Here is a 27,392-nt window from a genome sequence, read left to right on the forward strand (position 1 = left end):
TATTCTTCTTCGTACTCGCCCATCCATTTTAAGTTGTTTGAACAAAAGGAAAATTTATCGACGACCACACAAAGAGATAGCTTGAACACTACCCAAAATAAAGCGAGCCAGACGCGAAAATTCATTTCGTTTCTTTTGTTCCTCTTCTTATCCTAGACTGACCTTCAAAGAACAGATGAGAACTAAAGACCATTGACTTCAGCTACTGTAAAATATAAATCACATTACTGCTATAATCAATAATACAATTTCCGTTTGGTCTTCTTCCTGTTCTCACAATTTAATTTTTTACTGACTTATTTCCCCATTGTGTCGCAACACATTTGAGGAAATAATGACTTTAGATTGGTTGTAGATTCGATTGTGTCTAAATTGGTACTTCCTGGAATTTTATTGTTTCCATTCCGTGTTATTTGATTAACATTTGATCTATGAGGATAGATTATTTAGATTATGTGAAGAACATGATGACTTTTATTGACATTTTGATATTTTTGATGAGAAATTCTGTGGATTGTAAAATGATTTGCCAGAAAAAGCTGCTATTTGGCATCCACATTGAAGCTATTTCCACTTTAAGTGATGCTGTCAATGAAAGTTAACAGTCATTTACAGTAAAACAGAAAGCAGCTCAGTTTAGTCGCTAAGGTGCCACTGGGTGACTGCATTGACAGTAAGAAGTCTTAGTGTCTTGAAAAAGACATTACAGCTACTTTTGGCCGATTTTATGGCGAAAAATGCAATCAGACACATCGTGCTGTTCATGGGCAGTTAAATTGCCATAAATTCGCCATTTTTTCTAAATTTTCGAAATATTCTCCATTATCATCTTCAAGAACTACACGTATACAGCATAATGTTATTCACCTCATAGCACTTAAGAGTTCATAGACCGAACTCAATCAAGCAAAAATATTCTGACCAAATTTTTATAATATCATCATTACTAATTAATTTGTCTTTCCATTTTTACATCAAGCCCACAAAGTTTAGCAAAAATTGAAACTGATAAGAAAACAAGGAAAAGTTCCTTAATTGATTTTTACACAAGAATCCTCCTCATATTTCCGGTTTCTTTTTATGATGCTGACCATGTTTTTGTGTGTGGGATGTAAATATGTTCCTTTTTTTAGTTCAAGATTCAGATTCATTGTGCCTTAAAATTAAATCTTCTTATAGAATTTTATTCACATACGTTTGCTCACATCCAAACAGAAACAGCATTCAACATTTTTTTTAATCGAAAAAGATTCATTTCGTCCTTTTTTCATTTTTTTGGCTCTAATACTGATAAGAATTTACGTTTTTTTGTGCAAATCTCTCATCCATTTTTCTTCTTTTTTCATCTCCATTTCAGGTATATATTGTAGGTCACATGCCTCCGGGCTCTGATGAAAGGCAAATTGGTATCATACCGAACGGTCACACAACGTACTCGGAGAAAAACAATTTAAGATATCTTAGGTTGGTTCGAAAATATTCATCGATTATTCAGGGACAATTTTTCGGTCATCTACATTCGGATTCATTTCGAATTGTGTACAATGACATGGGTAAGATTTCTTTTCTTATTTTCTTTATTTTTGCTCATCTCTTGATCTGCATACACACACTTTTCCTATCCCTCCACCCATTTTCATTCTTATCCAATTCATTCATTCCAATCAACACACTCTTTTTGGTTTTTATAATTTTTTCTGGCAAGTTTCTCAAGAGATAAGTAGCATGTTGTCCAAATTCTTTGGAACAGACAGTGAAGGCTGTCTTTAAAGTGGAACACGATCAACATTGTGGACAGTGATAATTGTTAATAAACCTTTTAAGGTTGCAAAAACCAACTTGGTACCGATAAGGTCAATAATTGTCATAAATTCAATACCTGGATAGGACATTTTGTGGCTAATGATTGTTTAATGAGTGAGAGTGTGCCAGACCACTGTACTCAGTAAATACACAGCTTAAAGTCATATCAGATCCACTCTTTTGATGACATTACTGACTGTAGCTCATAAAATGGGTTTCCCGTTCAGCCTTCAACACATGATCGTAGAGTGGTATTGAGCTAATTTGGTACCCAAGTACTGAACCATCCCACCACCGAGCCACTATGACTCAGTCTCTATTTCTAGTGTTTTATCGAATGACTGAATTTAGATTTCTAGAAATGCGTCTAAAATCACTTGACTGCATTTTCTAATTTGGGTTTAAAATGCCAGTTCCTTTTTATCTGCTTGTTCAATTCGTTAACATTTTAAGGACTTTTTTTTTGCTCTTTATTCCATTTTTATCTTGATTCCATTATTTCATCCTCAGCAACTGTTTAATTCACAATTGTGTTGTTTGTGGTTTTCATGTCTTTTCTTATCTTTTTCATTTCTCTTCTTCATTTATGCAAATAGGAAAACCTGTAAGTTGGATAATGATTGCTCCATCTATTACACCAAGAAAATCAAATATTGGACTATCAAATAACCCTGCAATGCGATTGTATAAATTTGAAACTGATACAGGCCAAGTAAGTGTTCTTTTCTTGCTATTTTCTCTTTTTGTTGAGTTTGTTGTTCTTAGTTCAGCAATCAAATAATGAAATGAACAACTTTATTTACCATGTTTACATCTTTAAATATTCAAATGAGAAAACGAAGACGAATTTAGGTTGACAAATGCTAATGTTTGTCGGTGGATAGAGCGAAGTTTTTTGACGAATTCATTAATGGAACAATGAACCTAACTAGTGAGAACTAGGACAAAATTAATAAGTACCTTCAATTACTGATTCTAGAAACTGAACCCGAGAGATTGTTTGTTCTGTTCTATGAACAACAAATCGCATCATTATACGTACAAATAATCGGATTTATCAGTAAAGCTGGTGGTATCGTGATGCGATTTGCTGTTCTAAGAACTAGACATGCAAGTTTTGGAATGAAACTTACTTAAGGATGGTGTATGCAGAGCTGAAATTCGACTAGAATTTTTTATAGGAAATTTGCAGTATAGACTCGATTGTCATCAAATTTCATGCTTTGATATAGAGTATCCAAATAGTTATATGTCCAGGATCGAATCAGACTTCATTTAATCTCCTTCGCTAAGCTTTTAGAGCTCATTAAATCATGTTGTAGCAGATATAACACAGCATGCAGTCTAAAACCGTAGAACGCAGGCTCTAGCCCCTGTTGTCTCCAGCTTTAAGTTAGAACTCATTCAGAACTCATACTCAAATATAAGCTTGGATTTCGATGAACAATAGTCAGCAAGCCAGCCAGAACAAACATTCTAATGACATAATTTTGAATAAACTGCAAAAGTCAAGAACGTAACAAAAAAAATTGAAGGATTTAGCATGCGAATAAAAAACAAAGTTTCAAGTAGTTAAATAATAAGAAGGAAGGATGTGCAAAAACGAGGAGGAAAATGAGAGGAGTATAATAACATCAGGATAGATTTCATTTCACTAAAATTGGATTTAAATTTAAAAAAGAAAAACTTTTTCCTCTGCTTGCATCCTCAACAATGCTTATTTTATTTGAGGGTTTTCAGTTGAATTTGGTTTACAGAGCAGCATAACATGACGAAGATTTTTTTTTACTTCTTTTTCTTATTGAAATTGCTCAAAAAGTTTTTTTTTATTTAATTCTATCTTTGCTTTGACATACGTTTGTCGTATACTGTATATGATATATTTTCGGGTGTATAAAGTTTTTCAAGTTTTTGTGTGACTGACAAGATGTCCACGTCCGTTTATAAACTATTCATGAAAGGATTGAAAAGTTTCTCTTTTTTTGTCAATTTTTATTTTATTTTTTTCAACAGACTTTAGACTTATTTCCTCTTGTAACAATAACATTTGGAATGATTGTTTCATTCTTTTTTATCAGAAGGGCTCTCTCTTATGTCATGAAATTCAATTTTGAAGAAACTCCTTAAATTTTTGATGAGTTGAGAAACTTTATTTCTTCTTTTATTGAATTTGACTTTAATTTTGTGAATTTGATACTTATGATGGGTTTTTGAAGTATGTTTATCATGTTATGATTGATATTTCTGCTTACTTTGCTCTTTTATGCAGTTATCGTTATGATGATTGTCATTGACATGTATGTTTTAATGCATTTTTGTTGACATGACTTCTCTAGTGTACAATGACATGTTAGAACTTGCAATAATCTGGATATTAACATAAAAGAAGTAAAATTTAGCTATTCAGAACTGAAAAATCCAGAGCTTCGAGTTATATGCGCCTCATGGCTAATAACAGTTTAACGAGTAAGGTTCGACGAGCTACCGCACTCAAACTGAGACCTACATCGACTTTTTGACCTCCCATCTCCCTCCTAAGAGCATTACGTAACAAGTAAACGTCCCTATAGGAGCCACATGAATAGTAGAGTCCATTAGTACACCGTATGAATTCTTATGCCTATTTTGCCATGTTTAGAACTTGCAACTAGTTCAAATTTCAATCTAAACTAAAATTCACATTCAAATCATGTAAAAAGCATTCTTATAAATCTTCTTAACATCCTTATTCCTTCTTTTTTACCTCGTTTCCTTTTCATCAAATACGGAATTCCTTTTCATTTAGTCTTGAACTATTTAAATAATACTGATGAATTATAAAATGAATCTCTAAAGTGAAATGATGAAAAGAAGAATGTGGAAATAAATTATTTAGAGCACAGGAGCATGTACACATATATAAACTGTCTACGGTTGACTGAATTGTAAATCAAAATTTTTCTTCTTTATCTTGATTTTTTATTCTTCTCTTCCTTGCTTCTCATTTCCAGATCAGAAAGCTTTTAAAATTGCATATATGTGCTTTTACATCAACATACATATCCATACGCTTACTAAAAAATCATTTCCATTCTGATGAGTTTCGTATTGAGCCAAAAGGAAAAGCAGGATATAAAAAAAATATATATTCCTTATCACATCATCATCGTCATCATCTTGTGTACATTATTATTCTATCTGAATATAGTCATTCAAATATGAAAGGAAATCTTTATTATAATATTCAAAGTTTTCTTTTCTTTTCAAAAAATTCTTATCTGCTTAATCAGCATGAAAATAAAAGAATTTCTTCATATTTTCTTTTGAAAAAATTGAAAAGAAGACGCTCATATATGTTCAGTCAATACCATCCTCCTGTCATACGACTTGTTCATATTTCAGTAACAAAAGGAAAATCTTTTTCATTTTTTTATTTCTGCGAAATTTTTTTCGAATGATGAAGAGGATGAAGGGGTCTTGAATTATATGGCATGCAGGCCCGAGTACCATAAATAAAAGAAGGTCTTCCATGGAAATTTGAGGTCTAAAGCAGTGGTGGAAAATCTTATTTGTATCAAGACACACCTTGGTAGTGAACAATGACCAAATTCATACACTTCATGGTATTTGGATGCACACTAGTATGTCGGTGCACACAGGTTGTCCACCACTGGTCTAAAGTCTAACTTGGGTCTAAATGGAAGCCTTCTTCATTTGGCTTTTTCAGAGACGCCTTCATGAATATAAATGTATCTGTGATGGTGACTTACAGCATCTATGGCACAGCCTTCTTCATTTGTGTCACTCGGGAAGTAAGCTTGCAATTCCATTGAAAATAAACTCTTTCTTCAGATTTGGTTTCTGGTAGGTTCACAAAATTTCCTTGAAGTTCATTCTATTTCACTCTAACATTTTGGACATGAATGAGTTGCTACACAATATGAATCATATCATCAACTCAATTCAAATTCACAAAAGAGACAAATCGTTCAGTTTTAAATCTTTTTTTTATTCATAACCTTGGCAATGTCCTTAAATATGAACAAAAAAACGTATTAAAAAGGCACGATGATACAAATGTATATGCCATATATATAATATTAAAATGTGAAAAAGGACATTCAATGAATAGAAAATGAATTTTTTTCCCTTCCTTTTCCTCTTTATTAATTTTGTTTGATCATGAATAATAATTTGAATTTAAAAAGGAAATCCTATGGAATTTTTTTGGGGTAATCTTGAATATAATAAATATGTTGATTAGAATTTAGAGACATACGTTGGTATCTGTGGCTTAATACTTAGGAATATAATACTTTTTATGGAAGTTGTGGTTGCATTGGAGTTACTTGGCATTTGGAAGGCATATAGTGTGAAAATGGTCGAAAATCCAGCTCCAGGTAAGCGTGTCCTTGGTTCCAAGCCAGATTCGATGAAATCTGTGTCGTTTGCCTACACCATGTGCCTTTCGGACTGCGATGAGAGGATGCCTCGGCAGTATGCATCCACACAACATGCTACAAGAATTGACTCAATCTGTGATTTATTTTTGAGATCGACAAAGCAACAAACAGTCACGAGAGATGACTTTTGTCTATGATTAAGGCACTAACAACAATGATTGAAGTCATGCTCTTCCTTTTATCTTACATAAATAACTCAAATGTGAAAGAAAATTTTAAAGCTCCTTAAATCCACTCAAGAATGTTTCCGAAAATAACTTCCAATTATGAACGTTGGCGAAAAATGCTTCCGTTTTGTCTTCGTTTTCCATTAAGAATAAGGAAAAGAATTTAATCTTAACATAAAATTTATATTAGCATAAAAGCTCATTTAATAAAAATGTTCCTTCTTTTTGTTCCATTTCTATTTTTTTCAGGTCTTAGATTATACTCAATTTTATTTGGATTTAGAAGCAGCAAATAGGGATGTAGACGTGGATAAGCCACAATGGGTATCAGAATACAACTTGACAACATACTATCATGGTCTGGGCGAATTATCCCGAAACGAAATATCTGCAGTGTCGCTACACAACTTGGCTGACAGATTTACAAATCCCGAAGATATTTTGTTCTCAAAGTAAGTTTTATATTCCTTCTCTGATGTTAATGGTGCTGTATATAAATGTGTTTATATGGGTTTGGACGGATTTTGGTTGATTGAGAGAAGTTAAAGCTCTTTGGGACTTGGTATATTTATGGAATCATATAATTCTGTTGTGTATCCATAAAGAGACTTGTGCAGAAGTGCAGCTTAATAGGATATTAACTTAAGTTCAATTTACTGCTGGGTTATCCAAGGTTTGCATTTTAACCTAGACTTATTCAGACTTATGTTGATGTAGACTGCTGTCTTCTGCTTCTCAATTTCACATCTGACTTTAAATTGACTGAAATCAAGTTGAATTACGCAGGAATTTCCATCAATTCCCACCATTAGCCATATTGACCTTACAAATTCCATAACAACATTATCTCAATAAATCCCCAAATTTCCGTCCAAACCACAAATACACATTTAACACGACTAGTTCCAACAAAGTGTCGCTCTACATTTTATTACACTGCTGTATGCCATTTCCCTCAATAGAGAGAATGTGAAGACAAAGATTCTTACACATTTTGACAAATGCTTAGACTATGTGTAGCAACAAACAATAAATGAATGGAGCTCTATAAAAACTTGGACAGATTTACTCAACATGAAATAAAAAGAAGCAACAAAAAAAAAGCTTTTGGATATTATTTCTGTATCTTCTTAACCTTTTTCTGCTCATTCTAATTCATTCGCTTCGTCTATAATTCCCATAGCATAGACCATAAGCTATTCAATAGACCAAAGCCGGTAAATACTGCACATTTTCTTCCCAAATGCTCCTTATTGCTTTTTTTTTCTATTCATTCCGTCCCCCTCCGTGCAAGTACGATTGTGAGTACAAATATAAGTGTTTATATTATACGAGTATATAAGAATGTTGAATGGCTTGCCAAAGCAATAAATTCCGATTAAAAACGGAAACATGTTTGTGCATTACTCAATCGATTCCAAATAAATAAAATAAATCTTCCTTTTGGGGCTTGTACTTAGAGTTTTTGTTCAATGGTAAAAATGTGTATTGAAGTTTATTATTTGTGGAATTAAGGGTGCGCCAATGGGTCAAGCTTTAAGCTCTGAATTCGAGTTTTTGAGCAATTATGTACGATTTTACAAGATTTTACGACAGATGACTTGCATCTAGTTTGATGCCCAATTGACATGATAAGCAGATCCTCACCAAATTCAGCTTCAGACGGACCTGACATTACATTCAGCCATTGGCACACACCCAATAATTTTTTCCTGAATCAACTGATTTTCTTCCTATATGGATTCTCTGAATATGTTCAGGGAATATATGTATTTGTATAATATCAATCCATTCTCCTTAAATTCTATATTATGCTCATCTTATGATTGTGAAATGAAACATTTCTTTTTCTTCCTTTTTCTATATCTTAAGTACATCCATATTTGTATGTCGATTTCTTATAACCTGAACAAACATTTTCCGTTCATTATGCACATTCACACATTTTTCATGTTATATTGTCGATATACATCTACACAGATTTAATGAATGTACGTCCATGTGTATAGGAAGCAATTGCAATTAATTTTCATGACCCCACGAGAATGTGAAATGTCGAGAACGGATAGGATATGGGGTAAAAGGAAAATAACATCTCAATCTATTATCTAGTGTTGTTTTTACTTATGCTTCTTATATACATATGTATGTATGTATGCCATACAAATATCATTCATTAAGCTCACTTGATATTATTGAATAAACAGTAAGGAATAATTTAAGGAGATTAATTTGTAGCATAAAAAGGAATAACACACGCTATGCATATCAATGTTAACTTATTTATAGCTCGAAAAAAATACGTACGTAATTTATTTTCTTTTAATCATTTTGTAAAAACACCTTAATTGGAATTGCAGATGTGAGAATGTCTTGTAAATGTAGGAGAAGTGGATCGAGGAAAATTTTTATGTTCCTTGATTTTTATGGTGTTTGAATAATGAAAAAGATCTCATTAAACATTTATTAGGGGGTGAATTCTAACTAAATGTGTGGGTAGGTCGATAGCTACGGTTGTTTATAGTTGGCAACAGTGATTGTGGCTATTGATACAGTGGTGGGCAACCTTTAATTTTTCGTGGCACATCTTTGTGGAAAATCTCGACCGAAACCTCATATGGCATACGTTTTATGGAATTTCGAGAAATTTTTGGTGGCAAGCTAGTGTACCGCAACACTCAGGTTGTTCATTACTGTATTAAAGACACAAAATTCTTGTGTAGTAAGTCCCCAAAAGACAAAAGTAAATAGCATACGTTTTATGGCATTTCGAGAAATATTTGCCGACATACTAGTGTGCCGCGGCACATAGGTTGTCCACCACTGTATTAAAGACACAAAATACTCGCATAGTAAGTCCCTAAAAGACATAAGTAAAGTGTTTCTGAACAATTTGAATAAATTTATTTCAAAATTTGCTAAAATCTGAAGACAATGTATTTATAGACCATAAAAAGAAGCGAAAAAGGAAGAACATGCCCAATAAAATCTATATTTTCCAATTTAAAAGATTCATTCTAATTGTAAGCCCAAAAAATTTTAACACCCTAATAATAATGAAAGAAAATGATCACGAAATGAATATAAAAAGGCTCCTAAAACATTCCTCCTAATTTGAGGATTTAAATTGCATCTTGCAAGAAAAGTGGAACCATCTAGCATAATTTTCAAATGAAAAGCAACACGAAAAATCCATTCCGGGCGTGTAATAAATTTTGCCTTCTTGTGAAATAAATGTTGAAAAAATTTCCATTTTTTGTATTCTAAATTATACAGCAAAGGCATAAAATGTAGGGTAAGATGGGAATCTAGACCGTTTTTACAAATTAGGCAAAATCAACATAATGATTCAATCTTATACTAAATAAATTCAATTTTCTTTCTCATTTTACTAATTTTTTTTCATCTCTATTTTATTTCCTCCACATGCCAATCATGGATATAACAACAAATAATAGATACTATCGTGCGAATTCAGTACGATATCCAACAAGGATCTGCGATAACGTCTGTTCATTGAATCATTATTGTGCAATTACGAGAATTGATTATCGCGAATATCGACAATGTTTAGAGACGGCAGCAAGCGCATTAGCATCCAGTGTACGATCAAATGTATTAGATATAAATAATCAGATTTCATTACTCATGATTGCTTTCATTCAATTATTTTTACATCAACGTTTTGTCTTACGCGTTGTATGTTTAGCATGATTTTTATAGCCATTATGATTATTCGAATTAATTTAATTATTATATTACATATTATGAATATACATATATACATTAATTTATGCATTGTTAAATGGTAACAAAACAAAAAAAAACTTGAAACAAAAAAGGAGTAAAACAACAGCAACAGCAGTTGATGATTGTAGATTAATATTCAGTGGTGGAAAATTCGGATTTGAAAGTGAAATGAGATTGGTTTTGGAAGATATGAAACTGAATATGGAGATAAACAAGTGCTTATAAGCTCTAAGCTGTTTGTAAGAATATGTCAAATTACCAGAACTTGGAGTCGTCTCGGATTTACTATGGAAAAGTCAGTTTGAGACGACTTCGAGCTCTGCAATAACAGACTGAGCAGCATTCAACACGTAACTGGATCACAGTGGACTAAGTTGACCATGTTGACTGAATGTTACTACTTACTAGTTCATATCTTGGAAAAGAAGTTGATCCTGATTTTTAACTTAGAAAATTCTAGCAGTAGGACTCGATTGGCATATTTTTGAATGTTGTGTACATGCTGGTCATTTTTAAAGTACTCAGTTTACAAATTTGACATCAAGGCCGTGTCTCTGGTTGCTTATTTAGTATACAATAACCCGGAAGCACCCGTAGAAATTATTAAAAATCCAATCACTGACCAGCTTGACTCTGGCCCTGGACCAAATTCAATGAAATTTAGACAGGCAAGAGTCAAGTCGGCATGAGACCCAATTTTCGACCATTTCTACGCAATGAGCCATCCGGGACAGTACCAACAACATTCAAAAGTATGCCAATCAAGAACTTCCAATTTTCCACATCAAATCCAATTTTTCCACCTCTGATATTGTTTAACTACATTTCAAGAAGAAGGAATGCCTTCATTTCATCCATGAAAGAGATGAAACACACAAGCAAGAAAAATAGAAAATGAAAACTATGTAAAAGAACTAAATGTAAAGTGAATCTTGGGTGATGTAAATGAAAAGTCAACAAGCTAAGAAAGGAGTCAACCTTCTTTCATTTTAATTGCTTTTTTTTTCTCTTCTTTCTTGCATTCATCAAGAAAGCAGCAGCTACAAGCAGCAAGTAAACATTTAAATATTCATTCAGTATGCATGATGATGAATGAATGATTTTTGCATGAGAATGTGAATGAGTGTAGAAAGCGAGTGACTGTAAAATATAGTTTGTCTTTACTCATTCTCTATATGAGAACTGAGACATTAAACATTCGTACGACATGTCATAACAAAACACAAAACATGATAATGAATTAGAATGAAAATAAAATAGAATAAATTTAAAGAAAAAAAGTGTAAAAGTGGTAAGAATGTTAAGCTTGCAATTTAGCTCTGTAAATAGAAAAATAATGATAATTATGAAGTAAAACAAGAAACAAGAGACAACATTGAAGAGATGACATAAACCAAACGTAAATTAATAAAAAATTGTTGAAGGATGAATGAACAAATGATTATTTTGTATGAAAAATTAAGAAACACAAGCATAACATTAATTGAGAACGTGCTATGGTAATGGAATATCTTCTAGTTGGTTGAGTCAGTTTTAATTTGCACGAACAGCTTGTTACTGGAATTTTGAAGTTGAAGTTGAGTTGAATTTTTAATACAAAATCTTGGTCAACTCTGATGTTAGAATGTGGAGTTGTAAGTCGCAGACCATACTGGTCAGTTGTCATCCATGAGACCCCATGGTTTGCGTCTAAAGCTAGCTCTATTGCTGGCTACCACTAGCCAAGTACATTGCCATCTTTGAATCGTTAACGTCCAGAATATAAGAAGGAAGAGGTAACGTGCATCCTGTGCTCCAATTACAAGAATTTCCATAGTTTCCATAGAAAAGACGACTTGACTTCATACAAAATTCGAGTCGACTTCAAGCTCTGGTTTGAATATTCGTAAGAATTGCTCCATTCCCAAACAATTATGTAAATCAAGAACCAGTCATTCCAAAAGTTAATTAACTGCCATAACTATCAAAATAAAAGTCACCATGCTCACATCTCACTCCATCAAATTGCCAACCATTTTAATTCCTCAAACCAAAGTCTTAAGTGTCTGTTCATTTCATTTTTAATTTACGACCAGAGAATACTGTTAAATGACACTCTGAATTGAGCCTTGGGAGCAACGACAAGCGACAAATTGAAGGGTAAAGATAGAAAAATGCCATTAGAAGTCTCTCCCGACAACATACCAAATAGAAGCAAATCCCATTACCATAGCATGACACATGCGAAATCATTCTAAAAAATGAGAAAAAAAAAACACTTAATTGCTTTAGATATGAAAATTAAGTAAAATTAATCATGTGCGATTTATTTACAGTAATAAATTGTTTTCTTTTACTAAAAACAGCAGACACGGGAGAGAGAGAGAAAGAGAAAATAAATTGACTTTACGTGCTGAAGTCAAAAATGCATATATACACGAATAAATGGCTGCAAAGACTTTATTTTATTTTATTTGTGTTGTTTCTGTTGTCTAAGAAAAGGAAAATTTGTAAAATGTAAAAATGTCTCGTATTCAACAGAACTTCCAGCCATTTCATTCGCTTAATCTCTCTCGTGAGACAGTACATACTTTAAAGGAAAATGCTCAAAAAAACAAAAAATTTTTTTTTGTACCCAAAACAGAAGTGAAAAAGAAAATGTGAGAAAGACTTTTTATGCATCTAAACACTTTAACAGAGGCATTGTTGTAGAAATAAAATAAAAATGTGACATAAGTACGTGATTTTTGTTTCAAAGAAGCTTTTTTCTGTATCCTCCTTGTTTTATTTCCTTCTTTTTTTTCCTATGGAATGCAATTTGATTTGAAATATATTAAATACACAAGGAGAAACGTACGTCAGTTCAGGAGCACATACAACACATTCCCCAACTCAAACGACACATACGACATACGACAAGCGGCAAAAAGTGTGAAGCTATAAGACAAATAGAAATGTTGAAAATGTTTTTTCTCCCAAAAAAGCAGCCAACGCCATTAAGAAGAAGAACAAAAAAGTGTGAGAGGGTCGTCATTGTTATCAACATCACAATCATCGTATGTGCATGCAAAATAGATTGTAGATGTGAACTTCTTGTACACACAGAAAAGAGTGTGAATACGGGAAAAGGTGTCGACTTAAATTTAGTTTCGAGTTATCAATCCTGAATATAAATTAGAATAGCTTTATTTTATTTTATTTATTTATGTCTATTCTACTTCTTTTGTTCGTGGTGCTTGAATGAGGAACAACTTTAACAAAGAAAATTGATTGAGGAATTTAATTTGGGAGGTGTTGGATTGAAGCGCATTTGATTGTGGATATTGTCAGCTATTTTCTATGATTATTGGTAAAATTTGGGATATTCTAATGTGCAGGATGTTGAAGGATATTTCTTTCATAATATGGTTTTGTAGAGTTTAGTCCTGAAAGGAGAAGATTGCTATCAGTCGACCGTAAGGCTAGCTATGTGAGCTATGTTTGGTCGATGACGTAGTTGTCTAGTTCTTCGGTGCTTAACTACCTCACACCTGGCTGGATTCGAGATTGAACATTAAAATTATTCACAAATCTTCTTTCAGTCATCTATCCTGGAAACAAGACTCACAGTCTCCATATATATGCAGTAATCTCGTCCTAAGAGTCGAATCCCTATAAGAACTGTAAGTTCTAGGTTTATAACTAGACATGCAGTCGATGAATCGCAACATGTTCCACTCATAAGAAACCATTACATTTAGTCTCAAATTGCAGTTCCTGACACTCAACGACTGTTAAAATAATCAGCAATAATCGATAAATAAGAACCAACAAAAGTATCTCCAGTCATAACAATCTCTAAAACCTCATTTGACTTGCAAAAATTCAAAACAAAACCGAAAAAAGAAGCAAAGCAAGAAAATATTAAGCTTTTTATCATCATCATCGATTGGCATCGATTGGGTGCTAAGAAGAAAATCGAAACTGTAAAAAAATATAAACAATTGAGATTGAAAAGAATTCAATTTTATTTCTTCATTGGCTATAAAATGCCACATTTCGTATAGCTTACGATCAACGTATTTCTTTCTTATGGATTTAAAAAGCAAATAAGTATTTCGATTTATTCTTCTTTATATTCCTTTCCTTCTCATTTCATGATCAACAATATTGAGTTTTTTTTTCCTCATTCCATACTGCACAGATTTTTTCTGTGCCTTTTCTTCTTCGCCATCCTATAAACATCCATCAATTGAAATTGATTTTGAGTTTCTCTTATTCTCTGTTTTTTTCGGCAGGAACTGCTAAAGTATTTTGAGACTTTGAAAATTGAAAATGATGAAAAATTTACACCCGTTGGGAAAAGACTAGAACTGCGCTATCGTCTGCTGTACAGCATGTTTTGGATCTAAATTCCATTTTCTTTTGAATTTAAATTCAAGGAATTTTAAGGCACACATAAATATAAATTGGAGATTACTTTTAAAGCATTAACAAATATTTTTGGAGGTTAAAGGAACAGCATGTACTGTATATGCCTTTTTTAAATGAATGTACTTAAAAATGTTCATAAAGGTTAAACTGCGAAAAGGTAGATGGGAAGCATGATTTCGGGAATGAATAAAATTAAATTTTTAATGTAAAGTTTGGGATTGGATTTAGGGATCAAAGGGAAATTTGGTTTTAGGATCATAAATGAATATTGGGAATGATTTAGTACTTCCTGCATATAATTTCGGAGGATTTTATGAAATTAAGTTCAAATGCCGAGTCTGAACTGTTGAACAGGCAAGAAGTTCATTTTGAGCTGCTTTGTATCATGAGAGACCCTTCTTGCCTCAAAATCACCTCTGACTAGTCATTTACTATGTCCATTCAATTCAAAAAGCAATAAACTATCAATTTTTAATTCCAAGTCTCAAACCCATGACCATCAGGTGTATTGCAATGATTAAGCACCTGAGTATTGTACAATTACGCCTCAGATTCATTCAGCTCAGTCTATATATCATTTCCAGTATCATAAATTATCCACTTAATTGAATAAATCTGTCGCATCCAATTCAATAAAATATCCACAATATTTCTCCTATCATTATCATCATCACATCCAATCTACCTAGCCATAAACAACGAAGAAACTCAAAAAGGACTCAAAAGAAAGTTAAAAATGAAGCAAAACAATCCTGACATCCAATTATAAAAGAAGCACATTTTAATGGAACAAGAGATAAGTTATCCTCAATATATGCAATTTATTTTGGCACATAAAAAAGTGATGCAGGAGGTTGGATGGGCGTTTGAATGTATCAAGATATCATCACTAACCTAACTAAATATAAAACATCGTATGTCTTCATTGCATTGATAGCAGTGACAAATTTTTACCCTCTCGACTGAAAAAAAGAATCTTCGTGAAATAAAAGCATCATCAATTTTCTCGTTCCTGACTATTTTTTTTTACTCTCAGCTCCTTTCTTTAAACTTTATATTCTATTTTTCTTATATCGATATTTTCTTTTTAGATTGAATTGAAAATTGAGTTTTTTATTTCTTGTTTCTTTGTTTTCTTATATTTTGTGGGTGGGTGTACGAAAAGTGAGGTTATGATATCGGTTTGGATGACTTGGGAGGACGAGATGCTATAAAGAGTATAATAGATGAAAATAATGAGAAATTTAGGGAGTCTAGTGTATGGAAATGAGGTTTGGTTGCTATAAAGCAGCAGATTTGATGATTATTGGAGCTGATTGGAGTTTGACATTTAAAATTATTAAGGAAAAGAGGCTTGACATCTTTACCTTTCCTTCAACCTATGTCTTTTAAGGTTAAATAGTGTTGGGCTCAGGCGCATCATTGAAGTGCAATCTAGGATCAGATTGAAGCCAAGTGCATTCCTAAAAATTGTAAATTAAATGTTGTGGATCAAGGTACTGACTGACAATCTTCGGCCGGTTTTGTGAATCACATCCCTTCAATGTACAGAGGCGTATTTTCGCCGAAAGGATATATTTTGGTCTCAGACCTCCATATAACAATAACCCAGTGAGCACAAATGGATAAACCAGAATAAAACCGATTTCAAGTCAGTGTGGACCAAACCTGATTAAGAGTGGACACAAGAGCTACCCTTACCCAACAAATTTGATTAATTAAACCTCTAAATGCGCTTCAATCCACTCCATCCAAACATAAAAACTCCAAAATGTACATTTTTATGTTCGCTGACTCCCTTTTTTCCAATTCACATGACATGCACAAAGGAACAAAAAAATGAAAGAATTGTGAAATAAAAAAAGAAAACCAATTTATCTAAAAGATTATAAATGTGCTGCATTAAACTTAAGTTTTCGATATGAACAAGACAAAAAATATATAGTTGTAAAATCATCAATTTGTAACATGTAAAATAATACTAATAAAAAAAGATATTGATAGTAAAAAAGGATCTAAATTATGCTGAGGAGGAAGAAGAAGGAGGACAAAAATGAAAAGAAAGTGAATAAATGTTTTTAAAATTGACAACATGAAGAATCTTTAATTAATCATCTTAATTGCTTGTTGAACTGACAGAACTTTTTCTTCCAGATGATTTTATTTTCAGCACGTTATTTGGAAGCGACGCTACAAGTTTGTATAATAAAGTGATAATCAGCGAGAACAACGAATTTTGTCATTTGGCATACAGTTGGTTTTAAATATGCTGCTGGTTCGTCGTATTGGTAGGAACATTCGAATGTGTGCCAATCGAGAGGGGTATTTAATGGCTGCATTTATAGTAAAGAATGCTTACATAATACCTTCATATATACCAAGAAAGCATACGACGTTGATAAGGTCGAAAATTGGACCTCAGACTGACTTGAATCTAGCCTTAGGTCAGAATTCGTCACGTTAGAGACACTCAAGCCTGAAGCTTGATTTTCGGCCATATTCATGTCATTTGCCATTCGAGATAGACTATTATACCTTGAAATAAATTCCTATACTTTTTATTTTCAAAAAATAATGACACAAACTGAACTGCACTGATGAATGCAAAAGCGGAAAATTAGTGACTATGTCTCTCATTTGTAGCATCAGATTTCTCATCCTCAATTTCCCTTATTAAATGACATTTTTAATAAGAGCAAAGCAGGAACTATAAAATGAAGCAAATTTATTAATAGCATCTATCCATTTCTCTTCTTGCATTCTTCATCCTCCGCTATTCTCAAGTTTCCGATTGCTGCATTTCTTAAAGTTGAAAAGTTCCTTTCAGTTGACGGTGAGCTATGGCAGACCAAAATCGAAATAAAAGAAATAAGAAAGAATGGAATGTGAATTGGGGGCTGTTCGTAAGTGATGTGTATAGCATCGGCTGTGATTAGTGCTGTACAGCAGTCTAAAGAACTGCAAATGTCTTGTATAGAGATACAAAACCTTCAATTTGAAGGAATTCAAGTACTTTATTATGGTCGATATAATCACGACATGACTCTACATATCCTGCATGTTAGACATCACTCAGGAACAACCGCACAGGAAGAAAATTGAAAAGAAAAGAAAAAGATTTCATTTCACGGCTCGTCGCATGCAGGAACCATTCGAAGAGATATCTTTCTCGTTATTGTATCTATTATATCTCGTCTTTCTCTTTTTTTGTGTGATACAGAAAAATAATTAAAGCTTCTGTATGTGCTTTTCGTTCGTCTATATATGTGTGCTTATAGTTCTACGTGTTTACTTCAACAGCTCAGCTTTTATTCTCTTTTATTTTCATCAGTATATTGTTATTGTTGCTGTTAAATTGCCATTGTGTGCTTATATCTATACATTATAGAGACTAAGTGTACCACTGAGGAGCCATTGGCTTTATATATATACATACGATGTACTATAGAAACAACGAGCAATTTTCATTAATGTTTCAATTCAAAATAATTAAATTTAGCGAAGTTCTGCTGCCGCTCGTTCCACCTTTTTTGCTTTCTTTTCCTTCCTGCACATTTTTTTATTATTTTCACCCCTCACTTTTCCTTTTTACTCCCACTCTATGCTCTCGCAGGAATACTTATTATTTCAATTAAATTTTCTAATTAATTTTTTTTTGTTTGTTAGGTTATAACTTCTTATGCCTGATTTTATTTTTGGAGCATATTCTGGGAAAATTTTTAGTTAACTTTTAAAGTGGATTATTATAGTCAGTATATGCTTTTTGCATGATGGCATGTGCTATGCATCTGTATTATGTTGTTCCGTGACATCTTAAAATAGGATACAGTCAATTGTGCTTCATCGCTTAAAGCTGGCTCTATTGGCCATGTACAACATTGTCTCTATAAACAAGCTAATTAATGAAATCTTAAATAGGTCCATTAACAATGATTATAGGTCACCAACACAATCTTGGGTAAACCCACATCCTGTAAATTGATATTCGGATATTTTTGAACATACCCGCGGATATTACTCATTATTTTTTGACCTATAGCTTTCAAGGAATGTACAGTCCTACAGAGCATCTTAATTCTGAGTTTGTATCCAATGTCATCTTCAATGCTCTTCAATGCTAGTCTTAAATTGTAAGTTCTAGGCAACAAGACTTCGAAGAATTCCTTTGTAGTTAAATGTAGATACTTGCAAGTTTTAGTGACCAAAAGCCTAAACCAGTCAACAATTCAGCATCAAATAGTCAAACTTCATGATGTTCCTCATTCATAATGAGTTCATTGTCATGCAAAAATGCGCTTTATAAAAGGCACTTACTGAACATTCTCAACATTATTGCTTCTTTATCATTTTTACTTTATTCCATATTTTTTCATTTTCATTTCTTTTGCTTCATTCAGAAATGGCGCAATTTTCATCCTTATACACAAGCACACATGAAATAATTCTTCATGTAACCTCAAAAGTAATTAAGTGAATCATATCACTTGAGAAAGGAGAGAAAAAAATACGAAAAGGAGCAGTCGTTAGTTAAGTATGTTCATTCATATTCCTTATCATGTGTATTATATATCAAATATATTACAAGGATATATAACAGTGGAATTAATCATGAAATGTTGTAGATATGTGGGAAATGAAAATTAATAAAAATTAATTCCGTTCTGCTTTATGTACATATAATTATTTTATATGCTCAAGGTCAAAGTTCACAAAGCTGATGCGGTGAAATATTTGAAAGACACTTTCTAGCTGTTATGCATGTCTTTGATGTAGTTTAATTAGATATTTGTAATATTGTGGCTATTTATTGTGCAATATGATGTGGATATTTTGGGTGAAAATTGAATGTATGTAGGCGGAATTGAGGTTAGATTGCAATCTAATCAATTTCAGTCCACGATTTCAGATTAATTAATTTTACGCTGTGTGATTCCTTTGACAAAGGTTAGCTTAATCCTGGATCAATCATGTGATTCGGAAAATTTCCCGAACAGCACAGTGTATTCTCGTTTGGACACCGATACGTACCTATATTAACGGAAAGAAGAGAAATTGCTCTGACAGCCCATCGTGATGGCTGAAAAATGAGGATTGCCGAACTGTGCTGCTCGGGGTTTAATCCCAGGATCAAAAACCCAATTCCAGATCTAGATTCCAATATCAATTAAGTAATTTATTAATAAACCATAATAATGATAAAGGAACACGGTGTACAATTAACTAATGCAATTCCTCATCATTACAATGGAGATTTACTTTGTCTCATTAGCTGAACATCTAATTAGTTTAATACAATGAATGTGGTTTTTGATAATTAAGTAGATTTCTATTACTGAATGTCATTGATTTTCTGAAAATAATTTATAGATTTTGTAATTAGGCAGAGAATGTTCAATTATTTAATAAGCATAAACGGTTTTAAGAGGTTATTACTAAAGAGGGCTGACCACAAAATTGTGGTTTTAAAGGAATTTCGGTTATTTATTTGGAATTTGTCTTTAATTTCCTCATTAACTGTATCCGTGTTCCTATATGAAGCTTATATTATAACAAAAGGCTTTCTATCTGCTCCTGTTACTGGCTGTGTCACTTAGAATCAATTTACATATCCTCAATGTTTCCTGAATGCTTAATTTCTTAAAATTCATAGCATTCAATCTAGTCTATCCTAGATTTAAAAATACCCTACTCAAATACTTCGTAATCCTTACCTAAATTACATATTGAATAAATAAACAATTAATGAATAAATGAACACTTTATTGACGCATTTGATGTAACTGTTTGATATACTATAGCTGAATATTCAATGGAAATTGTTTCAGACTCATCAAATATTTGAGCTACATCTCTTAAAATTTGCCATACTTCAGATCACTCAATGATCTCATTCCAATGCATTTCGAAAAATGTGTAAGCACTTAAAAATGCTATTGATTCAATTTACAAAAGGATACATCCATCACGCAAAACATCGTGAAAAACTGACAAGGTTAAAAGCATGTCTTTGAAGTTCAATCGACTGATGAGCAAATTTTAGCGCTTGCAGCACATTTGTGACTCTCACTTATGACAAATGGATGAAAATTGACGTAAAAATTGTGTAAATATCCATCATGATTCATTCTTCTCTCAACGAGATCTCATTGACCGTGACTCAGTTCTCTTTTTGCTTATGCTTACATAAAATCAATTAATCTCCTCGTTCTCAGCAATTTACACATTCTCAATTTTCATTCTTTTTTGTTTGCTTACAATGTTTCCATTTATTTCGACGTTTTTAATTGAGAGTCTGTAAATGATCTTAGCATGTTTATGTAGCATATGTGGGATTTGTGTAGTTCAGTTTGCTTTCATTGATGACTATAATGACATTGAATTTGGTTGATTTGTTCACTTTGAGCAAAGTGATGAAAAGGCAGCTATGATGAGGAAGCTGATGTGTTAGTTGACTCCCCAAATGACTTTAGTTCAATTCTTGAGGATGTACAATTGGATTTGAGTGCTTTTTACTATTTTTAAGCTTTATAACTCTATTTCTAGTGACTCTAATGACTCTATAAACTGAAAGTCAACTTAGTGCAGAGGACTGACGTATCCTCATCCGTTAAACAATTAATAGCCACGAATTGCCTTGGAATCGCCCTAATGCAGCTCTGGATCTCAACGATTTGAACAGCTAAATAGCTCAACGTTGTTCCAACTTGTTCAAAATCGACTTGCCTAAAACTCTTCAAAGCTCATAATTTACATAAATTAGACTTGAATAAATTCTCATCATACTTTGTATGAATTCAGTACATCCTAAAATATTCACAAAATGCGCTTTATTTTTTCAAAAAAATTCCAATAAATTGCAATTAGATATTTTTTATATCCTCCACTTTAGTTGTATCATAAACATATCATAATTTATAAAGCAACAAGCTCATGTGTTAGATTATAAATTTATATTCTTTATTGTTATTCGCTGCTCGTTTTTTTTGGGATTCAATAAAAGTCTGGCAATAAAACGGTTTCATATTATTTATGTACGATTCATATAAAAACTTAAAATTGCCCAATTAATATATAGCGATGATTTAATATAAAATATTTTTCCTTACAGAAAATACATAAAATAAACAGCAAGGTAAGGAAAAATAAGTTTATATCCACTAATTTATTTACAGCGTGCTAGAAGACACAACAGAATAAATAAATAAGTTTATGCCATGCCACGCTATTCAAACACATATGTGCGTGTCTATATAAATATATCAGAAACATTCTCAATTTTCTTCATGTCTGACATAGACTTACATTTACACCATCGTAGCATGTACGCTAAAAAGGTGGGTAGGTAAGGTGAAAAAAAAAATAAAAATATAGAAATAGAAACAATAATAATGAAGGCAAAAATTTATCATCATAATAAAGAAAATAGTAGTAGTCGAACGATTTTGTGCTATTAATATACTTTCCTCTTGTTCTCTACTTCTCCTTTTCAAAAGAAATAAATATTTAAAAGAAATAGAAATCGCTAAAAATAAAAATTCATTTCATGATACATTTCATATACCTTTCATTCAGCGTGTGGCGGAATCGTTGCATATGTGAGTTAGGAACAGTTTCTTTTGAGTTCTTTCTAACTTTCGATGTCGACCTAGGGTCTGAGGTACACTAATTAGGCGTAAGAATTCAAATTGAATACAAATGGAGTTCTAATGGACATCAAACTCTATGTTGCTTGCAAATGACTTCAGATGGATAAAATTTCGAGTATTGAGCCATAAGTAGATGAATCTGACTATGTGAAAAATGATTCGTTTTGAAAATTATCAGCATCTGTAGCTTTTGTGAAGAAATTTGTTCAATTTACCTCGTAAAGGTCAATACTTGACTTCTTAGTCACACTCTAGTAGTATTTGAGTATATGACAGGAGTATACCTAGCGATATATTCATTAAATCGGTCCCAGTAGTCCAGTTGATGTTACCATTGAATCAATTAAATTCTCGTCTTCAAAGTCAACTCCAAGTGATGAAGAAAGGTATCACAGGAAGAATTCCACCATAGCAAATCCACCATTTTTGCAGGTTATGGATCTCAATCGATCTACATATCTAAACATTAGCCTCCCTTTTTTGGCGTTTAAATTTTGCTATTTAAGTGACTGCCCTAAGTCAACTACCAATACCCAATGCTTCACTGTCTCTATCAACAGCCTCTCACCAAGAGTTCTTTAGCCACCTTCGTGCTCTTTTGACTGAAATAAGTTCTTAAATCACACAAAATTTCCCAATTTTCTCGGCCACTCCTATGCATGAATATTCATTCCCTCATTTTCTCAATTTTTTTCTCCTCTCCACCGTTGTTGTTGTGAAAAAGTCACACACAAAAAGTCATGAAAGTCATAATGAGGAGAAAAGAAAAACATTCCAAACTACATGTGAGCGCGCTCCCTGCCTCTATCTACATAGACAAAGACACATAGGATTTTTCTTAATAATTATACGGGTTAGAAAGAAGAAAATGAAAATTCAAAAATTTTCCTCTTTCCATTCTCCCAAGTGAGAATTGAGAGGAGAAGCTCAAAGGAAGATTAATGAGATGAAATTTATTTCATTTCTCACATGAACTTGGTAAGCATGTGAAAGTGAAAAATTTATAAAAAAATAAGAATTATGAATTCATGACATACACTTGATGTAATTTAAATTAAAAGGAATTTTCATCTGCAGTGAGCTAAATTTTTTTTTAGAGATTAATTATCAAATATTCATATGTTAATTAGCTGCATTAAAATTCTCAAAATAAACATCTGCTGTCTGCATGATGAACGTTTGTATTCAATTTTGTATTGATATACTGCTTCCATGTGAGCCTGAATTCTTGGAATTCTGTGCTAATGTGAATTTGGAATTGTCTGTAAATGACGTTAATTATTAGGCTTGAGGGTTTGGTCTATGCTGAAATTCATAATGTCAGAGCTCAATGTAGAGAAGAACAGGCCTCCCACCACCTCCTGAATATGTTCCTGGCTCAAAGTCAACTTGAATTCGTATAACAAATTTTACTAGAATTGAAAGTCGACTTTGAACTTTAATGCAGTACGATGGCTTTTTTTAGATCACTTGCGAACACTTCTTCATGATTCCCAGTACTTGCAAGTATCTTTGAATATCACAGCAATTGTTATTGTTTGTAGCAATTATTTTAAAATTTAAATCCCCAAAATTTATTTTCATATCTCAAAGATTTCTCTTAATTGCCTCAAAAGAAGTTGCTAGATTCAATTCCAAAAGTCCTTAAAGACTGCTTTATATTTCGAACAATGCCATAATAATTCAATAAAATTTCTCATCCTTTCTAGATGTAATATGATGAAGATAGATTGCCGACTTACTCAGCATTTATCATAGCATCATGTACTACTAAGAATACACATCTTAATTATTTTCATTTGTAGGATTGAATATATGATTGATATGAATTGGATTCTCTGAAATGACTAAAGTTTATGAATATTCAATTGCTTAAACTAGCCTCACTCAGACAGTAAGGAATTATTTATGGGGGGAATTTAGCTTGTGTCATAAGAGATTTATCATTTTGTATTTTTGGAACAAAATCGAAGTTAATGAAAATTTCAGGAGCAAATTTACTTCAGTTTGACTGAAAATTGTCTATGTGGATTTAGGGGTCGTTAACATTTCATGGTCGCTTTTTTGGAAAATGAGGTCTGGCATTTTGTAACAGTTTGAACAATTGGGGATCTGAAAATTCGTAATGTACCCTAACAGGCAATGAGCATGCTTCAAGTCTGTTCGGGGTAATAAGTGAGCGGCTCCTTCATGTTGCATTGTAAGCATCAAGCAACTCAAATCTACAAAAAGTCTATAAAAATAACTAAAATAACAAACAAGACAATTTCAAATTTTTTACAATGATCGTGAAAAATGAAAGTCACAAATATCAGGATTAATACGAATATTTACAACAGCTCGTTAAAAACATGATGTAGGCTGAATATGTCTCTGTGAGTTGCTGAATGAGTTATCTATGACCACAATCAATTAAATAAAATGAAGCAACGAAATTTGATAATGTTGGTTGATTTGTTAAGAGGTGATGTAACTTAAGGAGGGTATGTGGATGGTACTAGGGATTGACAGGGGGTGGGTTGGAGCAAAGGAGTGAATTTTGAAAATCGAGTTTCTTTTCGCATCCTCGCTAGACCGCTGAATAGTGAATGTTTTAATATATAGCTTAAAATGAGGACATTATCATTTTTTTGGACCAAAACTCATTTTTGGGGATACCTTGTAGAGTGTCATAGAACCTTATTGATTCCATGTTGACTGATACTCACCCTACCATGTTACACAGTGACCATACTCACCAAATTGAGCATTCTTATGAGTATAATCAATAAGTAAATTCATAACCATAACGCTTGTTTGTTCGGGTTAAACCTCAATTTTCTATCTGGAACACATTCCAGCCTTGAATTCATAAACATGAAAATGAATTTATTCGAAGACGTCATGCAAGAATGAATCCCTCAATTAACGAGTGCACTTAATTTTAATTTTCAAATAAAGAATCTTTCAAAAAATCATAAACTCAACAAGGCATTCTATGTTTACATTGAACTCAAATGATCCATATGAGTAAGTAGAAGATGAAAAAAAAGCCGCGTTGGTAAAAAATTCTCTGCCTCCAATTTCAATATTTCATATGTATTTGTTTGTTTTCATCACACATATTTCCATAAACTTCAGCACATTAGCATTCATTTATCTAGTCATTCATATTTACATAAACTTTTTTTTATGCCTTACAAATTCATTTTATGATTCAATCAAAAGGTTATAGACATATTTTTTTTTGGATCATGTGCAGGTGATATAAACAAGTTGATAATGCAGCCATCATCGTAATCATAATCATCCCCTACTCTATCCAGCGATCATAAATCGATAAAGTGTAGGAACATAAAAAGAAATTTCAGAATCCATAAAATTATTTATGATTTTTTGAGAAATGTGCTGAAGTGAATCACATTCGCGAGATCGTCATCATCACTTTTTTCTCTCAATTTTTACTTCTTATTTCATCTTTTTTGAGATTTTTTTTGAATAGAAATGAAAATTTTTGTTTTTTTTTCTTCAGTTCATTTCGCATACTTTCATAATTCGTTCACAAATGAAAATCGCTTAAAGAATATTTTTCTGAATATAAAAGTGTAATTAAGGCTTTTCTAAGTGATTTCAAGTACGCGGTAAGTGCTTTTTATAGTTTGTAATTTGATCAAATCCTTCAAAAAAAATTTTTTCACTTTATGGCAATCATGAAAATTTTCGTAATTGTGATGACGAGAGTTTAATTGTAACAATTTTCGACCGTGAAAGTGCTATTATCGTGCCTATTAGTCATATTACATGCCCACTTTACCGTTTTGTGAAGAGCTGTAAAGAGTCATTCAGGAATGTTTTTAATGTCAGAAATTCAGTTTCACCTCTTTTTTTTGGTTCATTATTTACTTGTGCATGTACACTTGAGAAATGGAAAATAATTGTGGAAAATTATGACTGCAATTTTAAGTTATTAAATCTGAGATTCCATTTTTTCCCCATTTTTTTTTATTTTGTGTGGAACAACTTAAACTTGCATTTGCAAACCAATTTAACTTTAATTTTAATAGCGTCTGGTTGGTTGGATATGCGGTTGTTAAGGGGATTGTAAATTGCACTACAGTTCTTACCCAGAACAATTTTTATTTTTTCTGTACATCGACAATGTAAAAGTGGAAAAAAGTGAAGAATCCCTTTAATTCATTGGCGAATGCTGCAGAAAAAATTCCTCTACTGTATTTTTTGCTATAGAGTTTTGTAGGAAAAGTGTAAGATTCCTTTCGTTTTGGGTGAATGGATGGATTTGTGAGTGGATAGGTGGAAAAAGCAATGATTTTGAATTAAGTGTCAATATTTCATAAGCATGAAATACAGCGAAACCTGAACAACTGTTTGTTCAGCAAGGTACGGCCAAGAATTACAGGCATACATTCCTTGCATTGTGTACAGTTTTCGGCTGTACGATAAAGTTCATTTAAGGCTCTAAGAGTGCACTTTTATCATAGACTATCCATCTAGCATGAATACATGAGAAACAAACTCAAACTAAAGTATTTGAGCAATGATTCCAATCTCAACTATTTCTAACTGCACCTCTGAATCTTGCTATCCACCGCAGCATGAAGATAGTTTAGATAGTATGACGAGATTCATGGGAAATTATTCATTTGAACTGATTGCGCATGAGAGTCTGACAATGATTCTATTGTTGTTATGAATGATATGTGGATGTAAAGTTTAATTAACTTTGGTTGAAAAACTAAATTTTGATGAACTTGTAGGATGCACAGAAGTAGATTATGATTCATTCTAAAAATCTTTAAAGGACCCCAAAAACCTCAAAAATTTTAGAAATGCACATAAAAATTTATTACACCTGCAAAAAAAATGCGTCTCAATCACGATTGTGTGCCAGATCCTCAACACATTTTTTCATCTTTTTTACCAGCTTAATTAAAATTTTCTTCATCTTTGCCTCGACTCGATTAATATCAAAATTATATATTTTTTAACCACCTTGACTTAAATTAATAATATTCTGTTTCAATTTTATACTCGGCAAAAAAATGAGAAAAAATTGTGTGGGTGTTCGTACATTGAAAGTTTGAAAAAAAAAATTGTTGATACGTGGAATTTAAACTAAAGGCAGTAACGGCATTAATGCTGCTGTCGTGAAGTAAAAATAGAAAGAGAAAAATATCTCAAAAAAATTTCAATTT

At 32.4% G+C, this 27,392-nt stretch overlaps 2 protein-coding genes across 3 annotated transcripts in view; both read left to right on the top strand.

Moving 5' to 3' along the window:
* The window catches only part of LOC139094533 (acid sphingomyelinase-like phosphodiesterase 3b), a 63,980-nt gene extending 53,247 nt beyond the window's left edge, over nucleotides 1–10,733 (top strand). The window contains exons 7-10 of the mRNA XM_070645601.1: nucleotides 1,358–1,553; nucleotides 2,400–2,515; nucleotides 6,662–6,864; nucleotides 9,871–10,733. Coding sequence (XP_070501702.1) covers nucleotides 1,358–1,553; nucleotides 2,400–2,515; nucleotides 6,662–6,864; nucleotides 9,871–10,126 — 771 coding nt within the window. The 3' untranslated portion in view covers nucleotides 10,127–10,733. The remainder of the gene's footprint in view (nucleotides 1–1,357; nucleotides 1,554–2,399; nucleotides 2,516–6,661; nucleotides 6,865–9,870) is intronic.
* Nucleotides 10,734–25,678: 14,945 nt separating this feature from the next.
* Nucleotides 25,679–27,392, top strand: part of LOC139094487 (uncharacterized) — a 107,762-nt gene continuing 106,048 nt past the window's right edge. For both annotated transcript variants that reach the window (XM_070645523.1, XM_070645525.1), the window contains exon 1: nucleotides 25,679–25,820. The gene's annotated coding sequence lies outside the window, so the exon portion shown is untranslated. The remainder of the gene's footprint in view (nucleotides 25,821–27,392) is intronic.

The sequence above is a fragment of the Chironomus tepperi genome, unplaced genomic scaffold, assembly GCF_022539635.2.
Source record: "Chironomus tepperi strain 1889 unplaced genomic scaffold, CSIRO-AGI_Ctep_v1 contig_354, whole genome shotgun sequence".
Taxonomy (NCBI): Eukaryota; Metazoa; Arthropoda; class Insecta; order Diptera; family Chironomidae; genus Chironomus; species Chironomus tepperi.